Source organism: Erythrolamprus reginae, chromosome 1, assembly GCF_031021105.1.
Source record: "Erythrolamprus reginae isolate rEryReg1 chromosome 1, rEryReg1.hap1, whole genome shotgun sequence".
Taxonomy (NCBI): domain Eukaryota; kingdom Metazoa; phylum Chordata; class Lepidosauria; order Squamata; family Dipsadidae; genus Erythrolamprus; species Erythrolamprus reginae.
Genome location: NC_091950.1, coordinates 342,561,912 through 342,578,275, shown reverse-complemented (window position 1 = coordinate 342,578,275; position 16,364 = coordinate 342,561,912). Strand labels below are relative to the sequence as shown.

General features: G+C 36.0%; 1 protein-coding gene across 4 annotated transcripts in view; it reads right to left on the bottom strand.

Annotated features, from left to right (window-relative positions):
- Positions 1-16,364, bottom strand: part of SPAST (spastin) — a 59,849-nt gene that overhangs the window by 24,532 nt on the left and 18,953 nt on the right. For all 4 annotated transcript variants that reach the window (XM_070734084.1, XM_070734085.1, XM_070734086.1 and 1 more), the window contains exon 3: positions 15,371-15,454. In XM_070734084.1, the coding sequence (XP_070590185.1) occupies positions 15,371-15,454 (84 nt within the window). The remainder of the gene's footprint in view (positions 1-15,370; positions 15,455-16,364) is intronic.

Here is a 16,364-nt window from a genome sequence, read left to right as displayed (position 1 = left end):
GACAAAAAATGAACCAATGAATGTTACGTATACTGGTAATACTAAAATGATTTTGGCTTTAGTTGGCTTGATAAGGATTAAAGTTACAAATGTTTATATCTAATGTTTACAATGTTATGAAATCACATCTGATTAATCAAATACAATTTATGTAAAACTGTGAACTGCAGTCAATAACTGCATTTTTCAGAAATAGCGAAGAAAAGAACTAATGGGATATTTTAAAATGAATGTGCAAAGAATTATGATGATTTCTTCTCTCATCTAAGAAAGCCTACAACTTGTTGGTTCAATTTGCAACCATATTTCATACTAAATTTTATTAATAAGTATTTTATTATAAGCATTCCATTTTAAGCAGTTAAGTATATTTGTAATCCACAGATTATTTCAAGTTGCTACATAGTTCTATAAATAAGAGCTCAAGAGCCCTCCTTTCTAATGAAGTGAACTTTTTAAATTATTAAGTAATGGTTACATAATTTAAAAATTACTACTTTTCTAGCAATAAGATTTATTTAGCATTGCATTAAAGTTATCAGAAATAAATTAGACAGATGCAGCTCATAAGTGATCTTTAAAAAATTCTAAAAGTTCCACTTCTTATATTAGTTTTAGAAATAAGTTATCACCTTTTGAAAAGAACAACTTGTCTGAATCATCCTGAACTTGATGGTCAGCAGTTTACAATAATATTTAAATTCACAAATAATCTATTTGTAAAATCATGGTCCTTTTCATTTTTTTAAAGAAAACAGATCAATATCCACCATTTTTTAGAAAAATCAATAGCTTTTCAATACACATTAAGCTAAAAAATGGCATTCTGTAATTACTACTTTACTATTTCAAAACAATCTAAATTATTTTTTGATACTATTATGTATTTTCATGCAAAAGAGTACTGCAATATAAATTTAGCTAAAAGAGGCATCCCACAAAACACAAATTCATTTTAAATATATGCATTTTTGTTTTTTTTTGTTTTTTTTTTCCAATTTTTTTTATTATTTTTTTCATAAAAACAAACAAATACATACAAACAATAAACATAAAGTGGGGGTATATTTCCCCCGCTTCTTATGAAAGTATACATTCAAATATAGAAAAAGAATACATAATTAAATATATGTTAACTATTATGGTGAAAAAAGTTAATAAATTTGAGTTAAAGTTTTACAGATCTTGATGTGAGTGTTAAGTAGGGTTAGTATAACATAATTACCAAAAATACCTTTAATATAATCTTAATTACTATAGTAAAATAGTATCAAACTTTCAATCCAAACAATAGAGCTAAATTCAACTATTATACATCTTGGTATGTTGCTTATACTTATACATACATACACTACTATATCATAATCGTCAAAAAGTCCTTTTAAGCTAATATCAATATTACTATCACCTAGGTAAAAACTAGTACAAAAAAAAAACAACTAAAGATATATCTTATTTTTCTTATCTATCCATTTATAGACATTGTTCCATGTTTCATAGAATTTAGTATCCTCTTGATCGCTTAATCTTCTTGTCATCATATCCATTTCCGCGCAATCTAATATTTTAGCTATGACCTCTTCTTCCTTGGGGATTTCCTCCCCTTTCCAATTTTGCGCATATATTATTCTAGCCGCAGTTAATATGTGTATAATTAAATAAAAGATTTCTTTCTTGTAGGTCTGATTTGTAACACCTAGTAAGTAAAATTCCGGGGTATTATCTATATCTTGCTTTATTATTTCTTTTAATATTTTTTCAATCATTTTCCAATATATTTTTGCTTTGCCACATGTCCACCATTGATGATAATACGTTCCTATATCCTTCTTACATTTCCAGCATATTGGGGATGTTTTGGGGAACATTTTTGCTATCCTATTTGGTGGGAGATGCCATCTATAAAACATTTTGATTTGATTTTCTTTTAGGGAAACTGATTTAGTCATTTTCCAATTATTAATCCATACTTTCTCCCATGTGTCTATATCTATTTCCTTGCCAATATTTCTACACCATCTTATCATAGTATCTTTTAAAGTCAATTCTATATTTTTGTGAGCAATAAGTAGTTTATATATTTTCCCTATCATTTTTGTTGAATTAGTGGTAATTAAAGTAGTTAAAGGATTCTTACTTTTATTAAAAATGTAGAGAGTTTTATCCTTCTGATATCTAGAACGGATCTGGGCGTAGTGCCACCAATCTATTATTATCCCTTCTTCTTGTAATTCAATTCTAGATTTAAGCTTCATCTGATCATTTAATAGTTCTTTATATCTATAGGTTATTTTCTTATCCTTTATAGACTTTGGATGTATTATTGCTTCTAAAGGAGCTAGCCAGTCTGGGATACTTAAAAAATGATTTTTCTTTATGTCTTTCCATACTTCTAATAAGTATTTCCTCAACGTATGCCTTTTAAAATATGAATGGTTTTTGTCCTTATCATACCATAAAAATGCGTGCCATCCAAGCATTAAATCATGTCCTTCTAGGTCAAGTGTTCTTTTGTTATCTAAAATTATCCAATCTCTAAGCCATGTTAATGCAGCGGCCTGATAATACAATTTCCAATTTGGAAGGCCAAATCCACCTCTTTCTTTAATATCTTCTAAACAATTCATTTTTATCCTTGCTTTTTTACCTTGCCATATAAATTTTTTAACTAAGTTTGTTAAAGTTTTTAAAAAAATACCCCCTGGGTTTATTGGTATTGTCTGAAAAAGAAATAAGACCTTGGGTAAAATGTTCATCTTGATTGTTGCAATTCTTCCTAAGAAAGATATTTTCAAATTATTCCACATTGCTAAGTCATTTTTAATTTCTGCTAGTGATTTCATATAATTATCATTTTTTAATGTTATTGTTTTCGCTGTTAAATTTATTCCTAAATATTTTACCTTTTTTACAATCTTTATTCCAGAAATACTTTCTAGTTTAGTTTCTAGTGTTTTATTAATATTTTTAGTCAAGTAATGTGTTTTGTTTTTGTTTATCTTTAGACCTGCTACGTTTCCATATTGTTCAATGGTTTGTAGTAAGGTAGGAACTGTTGTAATCGGCTCTTCAATTATAAACATTAGATCATCTGCAAAGGCCTGAAGTTTGTAGGTTTCATCTCCTACGGTTAAACCTTTTATTTTGGGGTCCGCTCTTATTTTAATTAATAAGGTTTCAAGGGTCATAATAAATAACAATGGTGATATAGGACATCCTTGGCGAACTCCCTTATTTATATCAAGTATTGGTAATTGACTGTTATTCAATATTATATTCGTTGTTTGTTTTGAATATATGGTATCTATTAGGTTAACAAATTTTGGGCCAAATCTCATTTTATTTAATTGCATTTTTATAAATATCCAATTAACGTTGTCAAAGGCTTTTTGAGCGTCCAAAAACATTAAAGATGCCGTCTTTTCTGAGTGTTGTTCATAGTATTCTAGTATATTTATTACAGTTCTAATATTATTTTTAATTTGTCTCCCTGGAAGAAACCCATTTTGGTCTTGGTGTATTATTCCATTTATAACTCTTTTAAGTCTCTCTGCATAAATGGCAATAAAGATCTTATAATCTACATTTAATAGTGATATAGGCCTATAATTTTTAATTTTTTCTGGTTCTGTACCCTGTTTATGTATTAAGGTTGTCAGTGATTCTGACCAAGATTTGGGAATTTTTCCCTCGAGTCTACATAGATTAAAAGTTTCTAACATATGGTTTCTTATTGTTTCGTTGTCTATCTTGTACCATTCTGCAGGTATGGCATCTGGGCCTGTAGCCTTATTGCTTTTCTGTTTTTTAATTGTTATTAAGAGTTCCTCCATTGTTATTGGTCCGTCCATGGTGGCCTGTTGATCTTCTGTTATTTGTGGTAAATTTGAAGCCTCTAAATAGTTAAAAACTTCATCTTCAATAACATGATCTTTAGCATATAATTCTTTATAAAAATTATACACAATGTCTGCCTTACCTTCTGTGTCATATTTTATTTTACCATCTTTATCTTCTAATTTTTGGATTAATTTTGATTGACTCTGTTTTCTAAGTTTATACGCTAGCCATCTGCCAGGTTTATTTGCATGTTCAAAATAATGTTGCTTTGCTCTTTTGATCTTTTCAGTTAATTGGTTTTGTTCTATAACTCTAATTTTATGTTTAATTACATTTATTTCTTTCTTTAGATCTCTGTTCTTAATATGTTGCTGCGATAAGGATTCTAATTGTTTTAGTTCATTTGTTAATTGTAGGTACTCTAATTTCTTTTCCTTATTGTGTTTTGCTGTATAGGATATTGTTAAACCTCTTATATACGCTTTAACTGTATCCCATAAGTTCTGTGGAGTAGTGTCTGATGTTTTATTAATTTCAAAAAATATTTTTAATTCCTTTTCAATCCAATCCTTATATTTCTTATCATTTAATATATACCTATTCATCCGCCAGTTGTTCTGTTTGTTATTCATCGTCATATAGACCACTATTGGGTTATGATCAGCCCATGTATTAACGTCTATGTCGACCTCTCTTATTTGTTCTGCCACCATTTTTGGTGCCCATAGCATGTCAATTCTCGTCCAAATTTTGTGAGGATTGGAGTAAAAGGTAAATTGCCTTTTGTGAGGGTGTCTTTCCCTCCAAATGTCGCTTAGTAATAATTCCGCTTTCATTTTTTGAAAAGTACTAGGTAACAGATTTCTTCTTGCTTTTTTACCTTTTCCCCTTTTTTTATTGTCTCCCCCTCCTGAGTGGTCTAATTGTCTATTCGCGATAGCATTGAAATCACCTATTATCAATAAATTATCAATAGCTAAATCTATTATTGTTTGGTGTAAATTTTTGTAAAATGTCAATTGGTCTTCATTGGGAGCATAAATAGAAACAATCACTAGAGGTCTAGGTTCAATATCTACTTGTACAATCAATATCCTACCCTCTTTATCCTTGTATATTTGTTTGGAATTTATAGAATTCTTGACATACATCACTACACCTCTTTTTTTTTGGTCTGCTAATGCAGCATACATTTTTCCAATTTTGGGATTCAACAGTAATTTTTGGTTATCTTTTTTAATATGAACTTCTTGTAGTATTGCAATCTGAACATTTTGGTTTCTAATTTTAGAAAAAATTTGCTTCCTTTTTCTTGGTTCGTTAAGTCCATTAACGTTTACGGAAAAGATTTTTAAGTCTTTATTCGTTGTCATTTAATGGGTTTTTTGGTTTCTCGCTGAGGTTGAACTCTTCTAGCACCTTGGTCCTGCTCTATTACTTGGGCAGTTGCCCCCAAGTTTTCTTCTTGCTGGGTTGGTAATTTTTCCCCTGGTTGCTGTTGAACTAGTTGTAGTTGGACCACTTGTTGCTTACTTGCGTAGTCGGGGTGGCCCAAACCGCTCTGTTCAAGAAAGTACATGGCTTGTTCTACGTTTTCCAGTTTGTATCTTGTAGAACGCCATGTCAGAGAAAGTCCTTGTGGAATAAGCCAACGGTAAGTAATGTTTTCTTTGATCAAAATTTTAGTTAGAAAGTGATAATCTCTTCTGTTTTCTCTGACACTTCTTGGAACTTGCTTTAGTATCTTTATTTCTACTCCCTGACATTGGGGAGGGGAGTTTCTTGAATAGTGAAGTATCTCATCTCGCAACGCCTTTCTTGTAAATTTAATATGTATCTCTCTTGGAAGATTGTGCCGACGGATATAGCTATTCGAGATTCTGTAAACTTCATCGATTTCTCTCTGTAAAGCTATGGGGTCCTCTTGAAGTATACCTCCAATGATTTCCGCCATAGTCACTTTTAAGTCTTCATCTTTTTCCTCTTTTATATTCTGAAATCGAAGTCCGTACGAAGCTCGTTGCATCTCCAGCTGGATAATAGATTCATCATATCTTCTATATCTCTCATCAGCTCTCCCTTCAAGATACTCCATTCTTTTCTCATTTTTATCAGATTGTTCTTCAACTTTTTTAACTCGGTCGTCACTTTCTTGAAGTGTTTGTTGGATCTGCTTTATCTGGTCTTTCATCTCCCCCATATCAGCTTTCATTTGGGCCATCTCCACTTTAAATTCTGCCAAGTCAGCTTTTATGGCTTCTCTTTGTTGTGTTGCCTCCTCCTTTATGGCTTCTCTTTGTTGTGTTGCCTCCTCCTTTATGGCCTCTCTTTGTTGAGTAGCGTCTTCTTGTGATTTGACCATGAAGTCCTTCAAAGTATTCAAAGTCTCATGTATAGTTGCAAGATTGGACTGCATTGTTTTGTCTTTGTCTTTGTCTTTGGTAGACATAGTTAACACTTGATGCGAAGGAGAAGAATGCGGTGAGACTTGTGGAGATAAAGTAGTTGGTGTAGTTTGTTTTTTTGTTGTTTTAACAAGGGTTGAGGTGTGGGACATTATCAAGTTAGAATCCACTATTTCAAATTTTAAGGTTGGTTTCAATTTTATGTGTAGTGAAAAGGAAAAGAAATTACTATAAATTCCAAATCTGTTCAATATATTTTGTTTTCCTTATAATATGGCTATACCAATTCAATAACAGTTCAATTAATAACAGAATTCAAAAAAAAAAGAAAGAAGAAGAAAGAAAAGGAAAAAGAAATATTGTTATTTAGTGCCACAGAACAGAAGAACAGGTGCCTTTTCAAGTAAAAGAAAGACAAAAAGTAAAAAAGAAGGGAAGGAATATCAACTATATATAGAAAACAAAAGAAAAAGAATTGGAAAGGAAACTTTAGGAGGAGGGAAGAAAAAAAAGAAAGGAAAAAAAATGAAGTAAAAAGAGTTGTTCAAAAAGAAAAGGAAGGGGGGTAGTATTTTAATTCAACTATTTAGAATAGAGCAGGAACCCAAGGTTTTTTAACAATGCATGTAGTTCAAACCAAGCTTCTTCTAGTAATAAAGATATCCAAGAATAGGGAAGAAAGTCAAAAAGAAATCAGGGAAAAAAAGCAGGTAATTATTCAAAGACACAATAACAGTATTGTATACTTAGATTCTTCTTATAAATCCTGTAGTTTTGCTAGGAAGTGAAGATAAAAATCCAAATTTCAAAGGATAAATTTATATTTGATGTCAATTCAAAATTCAAAGAGTAAAACAAATCCAAAGCTTGCTTATGTTCAAAATGAAGTCAGTTTATTTTCCAAGTTCAAGACAGGAACAAAGAACAAAGAAACAGATCCCAAGATGGAGTCAAGTTAATTTCGGTGCAGCAGGCAGATGTTAAACCAAAGAATTCTCAGCAGATAATCCAAAAGGTATCAGCAAAAGGTGTCAGCAAATAATCCAAAAGGCTCAGCAAGTATTCCAAATGGGTTAATCCAACAGTAAATAATCCAAAAAAGAAGTGATTTCAATCTCTTCTAGATTCCATTTAGTTCATAGTTATTAAGTTATTTCATATTGTAAAAAGGAGCAGCAGAAAAAAAAAAGGCAGGAAAACTGTATTCCTCCGCTTCAGAAATTAAGTCCAGAACATTATGATTTTAAAAATCTATCAACAACAAATTCTGATCATCACTAGGAATTTCCTTTAGCAGTTAAAGTTTTCTAAATAGTCATGTCAAATTTAAATTATTTTGTTAAACCATAAAGTCAGTAAATTATTTTATAGGTTCCAAAGTTCGCGTTCAAGATGGAAAAGTAAAAGTGAAAAAAAGAATTAGATCCGGCTGTTGTTTGCGGATGGGTTTAAACAAGAGAAAACTTTCACTTTCGCCCTAGAGAAAAAAACTTTTACTTGGAACTTTTACGATCTTCTGGCTTTAAACACGAAACAGAATAGAGGTTTTTACCTTAGGTCCTTTGTCTGCTATATTCTTTTCCAATGTAGATGTAAATATTTGTACTTTCGCTTCTTTAATTTTTATTCTTCCCACTGAGTGAGGGGAGAAAGCGCTGGCCGGTCCTCTTAATCAAAAGAGGAGCGGTTCTCCCGTCTCCGAAGCTGCGGGACGAACCGCTGCCTCCGGAGTCCTGGCGATGGGTCCTCGGGCAGAGGAGAGTCCCCTGTTCATGGATCGGGCCATCCGGGCCCGATCCGATCGCAAATGCGACCTTCGGAGGGGGTAGAAAGGATTCGCCTGGCAGAGCCCTGCCAGACACGTCCTGCCGCGATCTCCACCAAACCGGAAGCCTTAAATATATGCATTTTTGAAAGGATTCTTACTCAGCCTTTGTAAAATCTTAAAGAAGATGGCCAAAATTTAAAAAAAACCTAAAGACTATGATACCTATATCACATTTCTTCTCTATGTTCTTTTCTTGTAAACTGTTATCCAACATTCCTTAGTCAAAAAAAATAGCCCTCAGCTGATCAGATCAACACATGGCAAAGAGGTATGTATACAAAGCATTTATTCCATATCAACTACACAAGGGCTGTCAAACATCCGGCCCACAGGCCAGATGCATCACACACTGGCCACGCCCACACCCATTTTAGTGAAAGGGGAAAAAGTCCCAATACATCACATGATGTTGCTGTGATGATGTGAGTTTGACACCCTTGATCTACACCAACCTTTCTCAAATCAGAATCAGCAAGAGGTCTCTAAGGTTATAAGATATCATGATGGGGAAAAAACATTCTTTTAAACAAATGCAATGCTAACACTCATAATGATGGGGATTTTTACATATCACAACTTAGCTCCTGGCCAACTTTTTCTTATTATTCTAGATCTTGATAAGTGTGGGCTATATAGGTTACAAATGAAATGTATTATGAAATTTTCATATTTTTTGTGAAATATAGTTGTTTAATTTTTTATGGAGAGATTCACTAAGATCTGAAAATTATTTCAACGGTTTCTCCAGAATAAAAAGTTTGAGGAAAAACTGATCTACGACATAATTCATTAAGCCTGAAAAATCATTTCTAAAGTCTGTATGAAAATTAATTCTGATCAAAGATACAATGATAAGATGGGCCAAAAATGTGAATACAGCCACGGGGGGGGGGCACCTTAACCCAAACCCTTGATGCGAATGATGTCAAGTTGGCCACCTTTAAGCCAGTCACATGACTTTTAAGCCACCCCCTTGACACATTTCAAGCCACTCCCACCTGGTCACATGACCATCAAGCCTCACCCACAAAAATAGGCCACACCCACAGTGTGGTGGTAAAACTTTTTGTGGCCCTTCACTGGATATAGCATAGACTTGGAGAAATGGGAAAGAATTTGGAAAATAAATTTGGAATTGACTATGTCAGTGGCATTTAAGGAAAACCAACACAAAATATTTTATATAGGTGGCATCTTCTTCCAGCAAGACTTGCTAACATGTCACCAAACTGTTGCAAATGTAAGAAATCATATGGGACTTATTATCATCTATGGTAGGCTTGTCCAGCAGCAAAAAAAATATTGCAGTAAAAATATTAAGTGGCTTGAAGAAATAACAGGGCACAAGATAAACTAGAAAAAGGAATAATTTTTATTGCGAATATTTACAAGGAGATATACTAAAGAAACACAATACTTAATTCTACATAAAATTACCACAGCGCGGATAGTCTATGCTCAAAATTGGAAAAATAATGTCATACGAAAAGAAGAAGTGATAAGGAAAATCCTGGAGTGTGCAGAGATGGACAAATTGATAAAAGAAATAAAAGAAAAAGATGAAAGGGAATATTATTTAATATGGGATAAATGGTACAAATGGCTAGATTAGAGGATAGAGTGGTGACTTGGAAATTAGGAATATCAGAAAAATGGTACCAAATATATAATGTATATAAAATAATATAGTGACATACCGTAATTTTCCTCAAAAAAGTGCTTTAAAAATTGGGTGCGGGAGGCTGGCAGCTCGGCCCCGAGAATGGGCAGTGTGCCGGGCGTAGCACCAGCAGCAAAGCGTCACTTTATAGGCAGCTCCCAGGGCCTCTGGCTGGCAGGGACAAGGCGGGTGGGCCGTCCAAGTTAACCAGTCCTGATGGAGGCAGCGGCAGCTGCTAAGGGAGCTCCGGCGGCTTCCCTTTGAGGAGTAGCAGCACCGAGGATATCATGTCCATGCCCCAGGCCCCTGCCGCCAAATCATGAGGCTTAGAAGATCGTCAAACGGACCATGAAGGGGCAGAGCCGTCTTCGGCATCGGTGCTATGTTCTTGGTTGGCGGGCTTGGTTTGGGCGAGCGGCTGTAGCAGGGGCTGCAGCTAACCCTAACCCCAGCCATAGCCGCTCGCCCAAGCCAAGAAAAGTACAGTGGTACCTCTACCTAAGAACGCCTCTACTTAAGAACTTTTCTAGATAAGAACCGGGTGTGGCAAGATTTTTTTTGAAGATTTTTTTGCCTCTTCTTAAGAACCATTTTCTACTTAAAAACCCGAGCCCAGAAACATTTCCCAGGAAATTTGAGAGAGGCCTGAGGGCCCGGCCACTTTCCTGCCATTCCCCCCTTTAATCCAGGCCATCTCGGACTTTTCTGGGCTGCCAGAGGAGCCTTTCGGTGGCCCTTAAGGAGTCTTTGGCAGTCTAGAGCAAATAGAGCGTTTTCCTTTCTCTAGGCGCTTGGGGAGGGAATAAACCACTTCGCTGTGGTGACTCCCTCACGCTTCCTCCCATACACCCGGCGCAAGGTTGCCTCCCCGAGCCTCTGTGCGTAGAAAGGCAAAAGGGGGCGCTTCCGCCCGGCCGGATCAACTCGGCTTCAGCCAAACCGAGGAGTCACCACAATGAAGGAAAGGCACCGGCTACAAAGCAAGCGAGCGAGCGAGAGGAGAGGGGAGCCCTTCAGCATGGGAAGGAAGAAGAAGCAGGTGGCAGTAGCAGCAGCCGCCTTTCAGCCAAAGGAGCGGCCAGCTGAAACGTGGACTCCAGGAAGCAGGTCTTTGTGACATCAAAGCTCCGCCCCTGGAATTCCCTACTGGGATTCCCCACATCCGTTTGAGCCTCCTGACTGGCCGATAGCTCCACGGCTCTTCTGCAAAGGTGACAGCCGGGCGGCGGCGCTTCTCGGCGTTCTCCCAAACCCCAAACCCGAACTTTTGGGTTCGGCGTTTGGGAGAACGCCGAGAAGGGCCCTGGCTGTTTCGGAAGGTGACAGACGGGTGGCGGTGCTTCTCAACGTTCTCCCGAACCAAACCCGAACTTTTGCTGAACTTTTTGGGTTCGGGTTTGGGAGAACGCCGAGAAGCGCCTGACTGTTTCAGAAGGTGACAGCTGGGCGGCGGAGCCCACCGGAGCGCCGTTTTTGCGATTTTTTTGGGGGGGGGCTTGCATGCATTAATCGGTTTTACATTGTTTCCTGTGGGAAACATTGTTTTGTCTTACGGACTTTTCGCCTTACAAACCTCCTCCCAGAACCAATTAAGTTCATAAGACAAGGTATCACTTTAATAGATTTTGGTTTTGTTTTATTATTAATTTCTTTTAATAAAAAAGAAGGGATTTTTTTTTTCCTAATTAGGAAAAATTTGTATAAGGGTTTTTTGTTTCTTTTAAGAAGAATGTATAAGAAGGAGTAGGCATGACAGCCTATCTGGATTTATAAGAAAATAATGATATTAATTGAAATATAAAATAACAGAATAACATAGTGGGAAGGGACCTTATTCTGTCCCAGCACCAAGTCCCAAATAATTGCGCAATAAATTGTCTTGGGTGACATCTGTGAAAAAAAATCAGGTGCTCAGGCACGAATATTTGTGTATGCATGTATGTATGTATGTATGTATGTATGTATGTATGTATGTATTTATTTAGACTTCTATGCCGCCCAGTCCCGAAGGCACTGCCGTTCAAACACTATACTTTTCCACCCACACCGAAAAAAAATTAGAGGGAACATTGACCACTGTACTTCCTTTATTTTATCTCGAGGGTAAGTACTACTTTAGAGCTACTGCCATTATGCATGAAAAATACTATTTCTAATCAATAATAAAAAGTTTCACTGCCTTCAGGTTTCTTTCCAAACATGTCACAGCACTGGTTTGCTTGCACATAAAATCTTGACCTCCTACAAGAATTACTGATAACACAGCTGAGTAGATATGGTGACTGGGCATGCTGCCAATTATATACTATGGTTAAGAATATCAATGGCAAAATCATACATAGATTTTCAAACTAGTTTCATTTCTAAGTGCTTTCTTCCCTTTACAAATCCAAATTGTTTATTTAAAAAAATGAAAAGGACAGGATAACAGCTGAAGAATAAATGAAGGAATTTAAGCCTTTGAAATTTAGTATCAAAATATTTATTCCTCTACCCCATTGTATTTACACAGAGCAGAAAAACATCGCATTTCTTGGTGTGTGCCATCTCCTTTGAAGGGAATCAGAACATATTATTCTCTGTAGTTAAAACTGAACTGAACATCAATGCTAAGGCAGGCCTTTCAATTTGCACATCACAAGGATGCAAATGGTGAATAACAATATAAAAATCAACTAAAGCAACGTCCCACAGCATCTTTAAAATGTAACTAATTTTCTATCCTTTGCCATGGGCCACATTCTAGATTGCTCCAGGCATCCAGAAAAGAGCAACAGCAATTGGAAGCCTTTTAGTAAAACACTAAAGTTATATCAGTATTTTATAAACTCTGTGGGAGAAAAAAACTCACTACTGTATTATCAAAGCTGCAGGTGCAGGAAAGGACAAGAAATCAACAAAGGTACAATTCCAAACTTTAGGATTGTAATTTACATTTGACATCTCATATTTAACAGCAAATTATTCTTATTATTTTTAATTATTTCTAATGACAAACCCTGCCAATGCTAATGAGATGTCGGTGTCTTTGACTTGACCTATAATGTACTATTGGTGCTGTTGGAGCAACCATCATAGACATTGGGTCTCCGATGGCAAATCTTGCATGCACCAGGTCTACTTTCTCTCCAATACGTTGCAGGCTCGCTTTAATCTGTTCCAGCTCTTTGTCCACGTATGTCCCAAGTGCATCAATCTTCTCAGCAACAATGGATGTCTGGCTCTGAGAGAGGATTGTTGCAATCTGGCAGTTCTGATCAACAAGGAGCTTTTGTTGCTTGGTGAGTTGTTCTATAACTGTTGTCAACTTTGAGAGATTATTTCCAAGTTGAGCAACATCATACTGCAACTGGACTGGAGCTTCGTTGTCTGGTGTCGTAAGAGTTGAAATTAACTTGTCAGTTGATAACTCCTCCTTTCCTGTCGCCAGATTCGGGTACACAAGTAGTCGGTCCCCGTCTGGGCCAAAGGATTGCATTATTTGTGATGATAGAAGGTCCCCCAGATGGTTTCTCTGCAGTGACATCAAGCGGTCCCGCTTCTGCGCTTGTGGTACCTTTTCCATTGCTTTTCTTTTTCTGTGTCTGCTCTTGGTCGCTCGTGTCCTCTTGGGTTGACATCGAGCCTGCGTAGCAGTTCAATCAAACAGAGTATTTTGTCAGCACTCATCTATGGTTTTTAAAAGTAATGTAGTCCAACAGCAAATTATTTTAATCCAATATATGTTGCAGCTGCATAGTGTTCTTGTAAGAAGGTTTCTGTTTGTCATTGCCTATGAAATATGTATTTTTATAAATTCCAATCTCACAATTTTTCTGGTCACAGTCAATGACATTTAGAGATGCAGTTTTAAGCAAACCACAGATACAGAAACATACAAAATTTCTTGGCAGCATTCCTCCAAACTTAAAATGTTCTGCTCCTGATTTTTTTTACTGTACTCTAAGGATTCTCAATCTTTTTAGCCTCTGAGCTGAAGTACATTTGAAATTTGAGACATTGTTGAGTCCCACATCAAAATGGTGGCTGTGGAAGCCACGTAATACAAAATGGCAACTAGATCTACCAGACTAATTACAAAAGAAATTCCAAAAAAATAATTGGATAATCATGAGAAATACATGGAGAATGCACTACAACTGTTTAGAAGAGTGGCGGTGAACCTTTTTTCCCCTGGGTGCCAAAAGCACGTACACATACACTATTGCACACGCTTGAGTGCCCACACCCATAATTCAATGCTGCCCCGCCCCATGCCTGTCCACACAATCCCCCCGCTCCCCCATTTTCCAACTTCAGGTGGGCCTGGTAGATCCATTTTTTGCCCTTCTTGGCTCCAGAGTCTTCCCTAGAGCCTGGGGAGGGCAAAAATGTCCCCTCCCCTCCCCTTCAGAGTCTCTCCAGAGGCCGAAAACATCCTCTCAGAGCCTCCACATGAGCCAAAAATCAGCTGGCTGGTACACACTTGCATGCTGGAGCTGAACTAGGCAACAGCTCATGTGCCGGCAGATATGGCTCAGTGTGCCACCTATGACACCCGTGCCATAGGTTCACATCACTGGTTTAGAAGAACAACAAACTGGGAAACCTAAGGACTCTGGTTTTTAAATCTATATTTCTTAGTTAATACTAGCTTCCTAAATTAACTAAAGAGATAGTAAATGAGATTTACAAAATCATAAACCATCTGATTTAGGAGCCTCATCTTTTCTAGGTAGAAATTCTATGTCCTTGTTTATCCTAATAAATAAGTAAAGCCATACATGCTATCCCAGCTTCAGCCCTGTGAGACATAAACCATGTAACATGGATAAATTTAACAGTATTTTCAAGAAAACCAGTAATGAATAAATTAATTGAGACACTGATATCCCTAAAAGTCCAAAGATAACTGTGATGACTGAAAGTACCATGTATGTGATGATGCAATGATACAAATCCTACCCTTATTTGCATCCTAACTTTTGATCTAAGTAGGTAATTTGCTGAGTTTGCCTCATGAGATTACATTACATGTTTCATTCTTGGCTTCTCCAGACATTTTTACTGCTATCTAGTTTTATTTTGCTTCAATCTATAAATGCTTTGATTTAAAAGATTTCAATTTATGATAATCTGTTACTAAATTAATTAGGTACAGTATTTTTTAAAGGTCTGTACCCTTGAACTGATTTCAAGATTATTTTGTGGAACAATTTATTACTTTTCTTCAAAGTAATCTGCAGTTAAAACCTATTTAGCTGAAATTTTAGCAACATTTTTCTCTATGAATTTTCCTTCTAAGATACCCTTTATGCTGTCTTCCATCAATGCTAATTCTGCATCAATTGTTTAGTCATTTCAAGAAGCAATTTATGTTCATGCTGTTTGCTGTTTAATACTGTTTAAAATGTTTTCTCAAAAAACACTGCTCACTAATATATCAGCTTCCTCTTTAAAATATCAGGAAACCAAACTATGACAATATACTTGCATTTCTAAACAAAGACACTGATGCAAAATGAAGTCTATTGGTGAAATGTTAGTTTCAAACTTTTTTAAAAAAATTACAGTTTCAAATCATTTTTCTCTCAATACATCTTAAAAATATGCACTACCAGTTCTATAATTTTCTAAAGTAACAACATTAAGTAGTACCTAACAGCTGCAAACGGTCCTTGGCCATTGCCAAATTTGTCATCATTTTAGACTGGAGGCGACGAGCTCGATCATAATGGTCTCCTTAAAGAGAAAGTTAAACATTCAGCAGAGATATTATAACAATATCTATCTTATACTTATAACAATATCTATCTAATATTAATGTTGCAGCACATTCTCAGTTTCATGTCTCTTCCAAAGAACGAACATTGAGACTCCATGCCCCATTTCCCACAAACCCATTCCTTTATAATGCCTGGAAGTGACATCACACCTCAAAGAGCTAAGGCTGTGAATTAATACCTTTTACTCTGGATCTCCTCTCACCTTTGAATCATTCTTCTATAGCAAGGATTTATCCAATTGTTTTCCACTAACATGTCTCCCTCACTGGCTGACTGGGACCATTCCCCAATGTCACATCACCTCCCTCAGGTTCACTCTCATTCTCAGCTTCCTCTGGCTACCCTCCTGGCCCAGGGTACCCAGAGGGGCCTGGCTCATCCTCCTCAGAATCAGATATGACCTGAGGTGGACAAGGAGCAGTCACAACAGACACAGGTCACCTATGGTCCGTGGAACGCTGGTGGTCTGCAAGAAAATTTTGGTGGTCTGTAGAGAAATCTTGGCCCCTGGACCAGATATGGCAGAGAGAAATTAATCCAGTCCAGGAAGAAAAAAAGAAAAGAAAAGAAAGGAAAGGGGACAAAAAAAGAAAGGAAAAGGAAAGGAAAGGAAAAGGGGGAGGGAGGGGAAGGACTACAGTTACAGCTCTGGAATATGGGACTGACTTTCCCAACACCATCAATAAGCCACCACCAAATAAGCTTCAATTATTTTGTAATAATTACATTATCTTTAATAATTTTGTTACAATTAAACAACCTTTAAAGATTTTGTTATGATTAAATAAGCATTTATGATTTTGTTATAATAAGCATATTGTTATGTTAAATAGGTTCAGTTCATATCAATAAAATGGAAGTTCTCT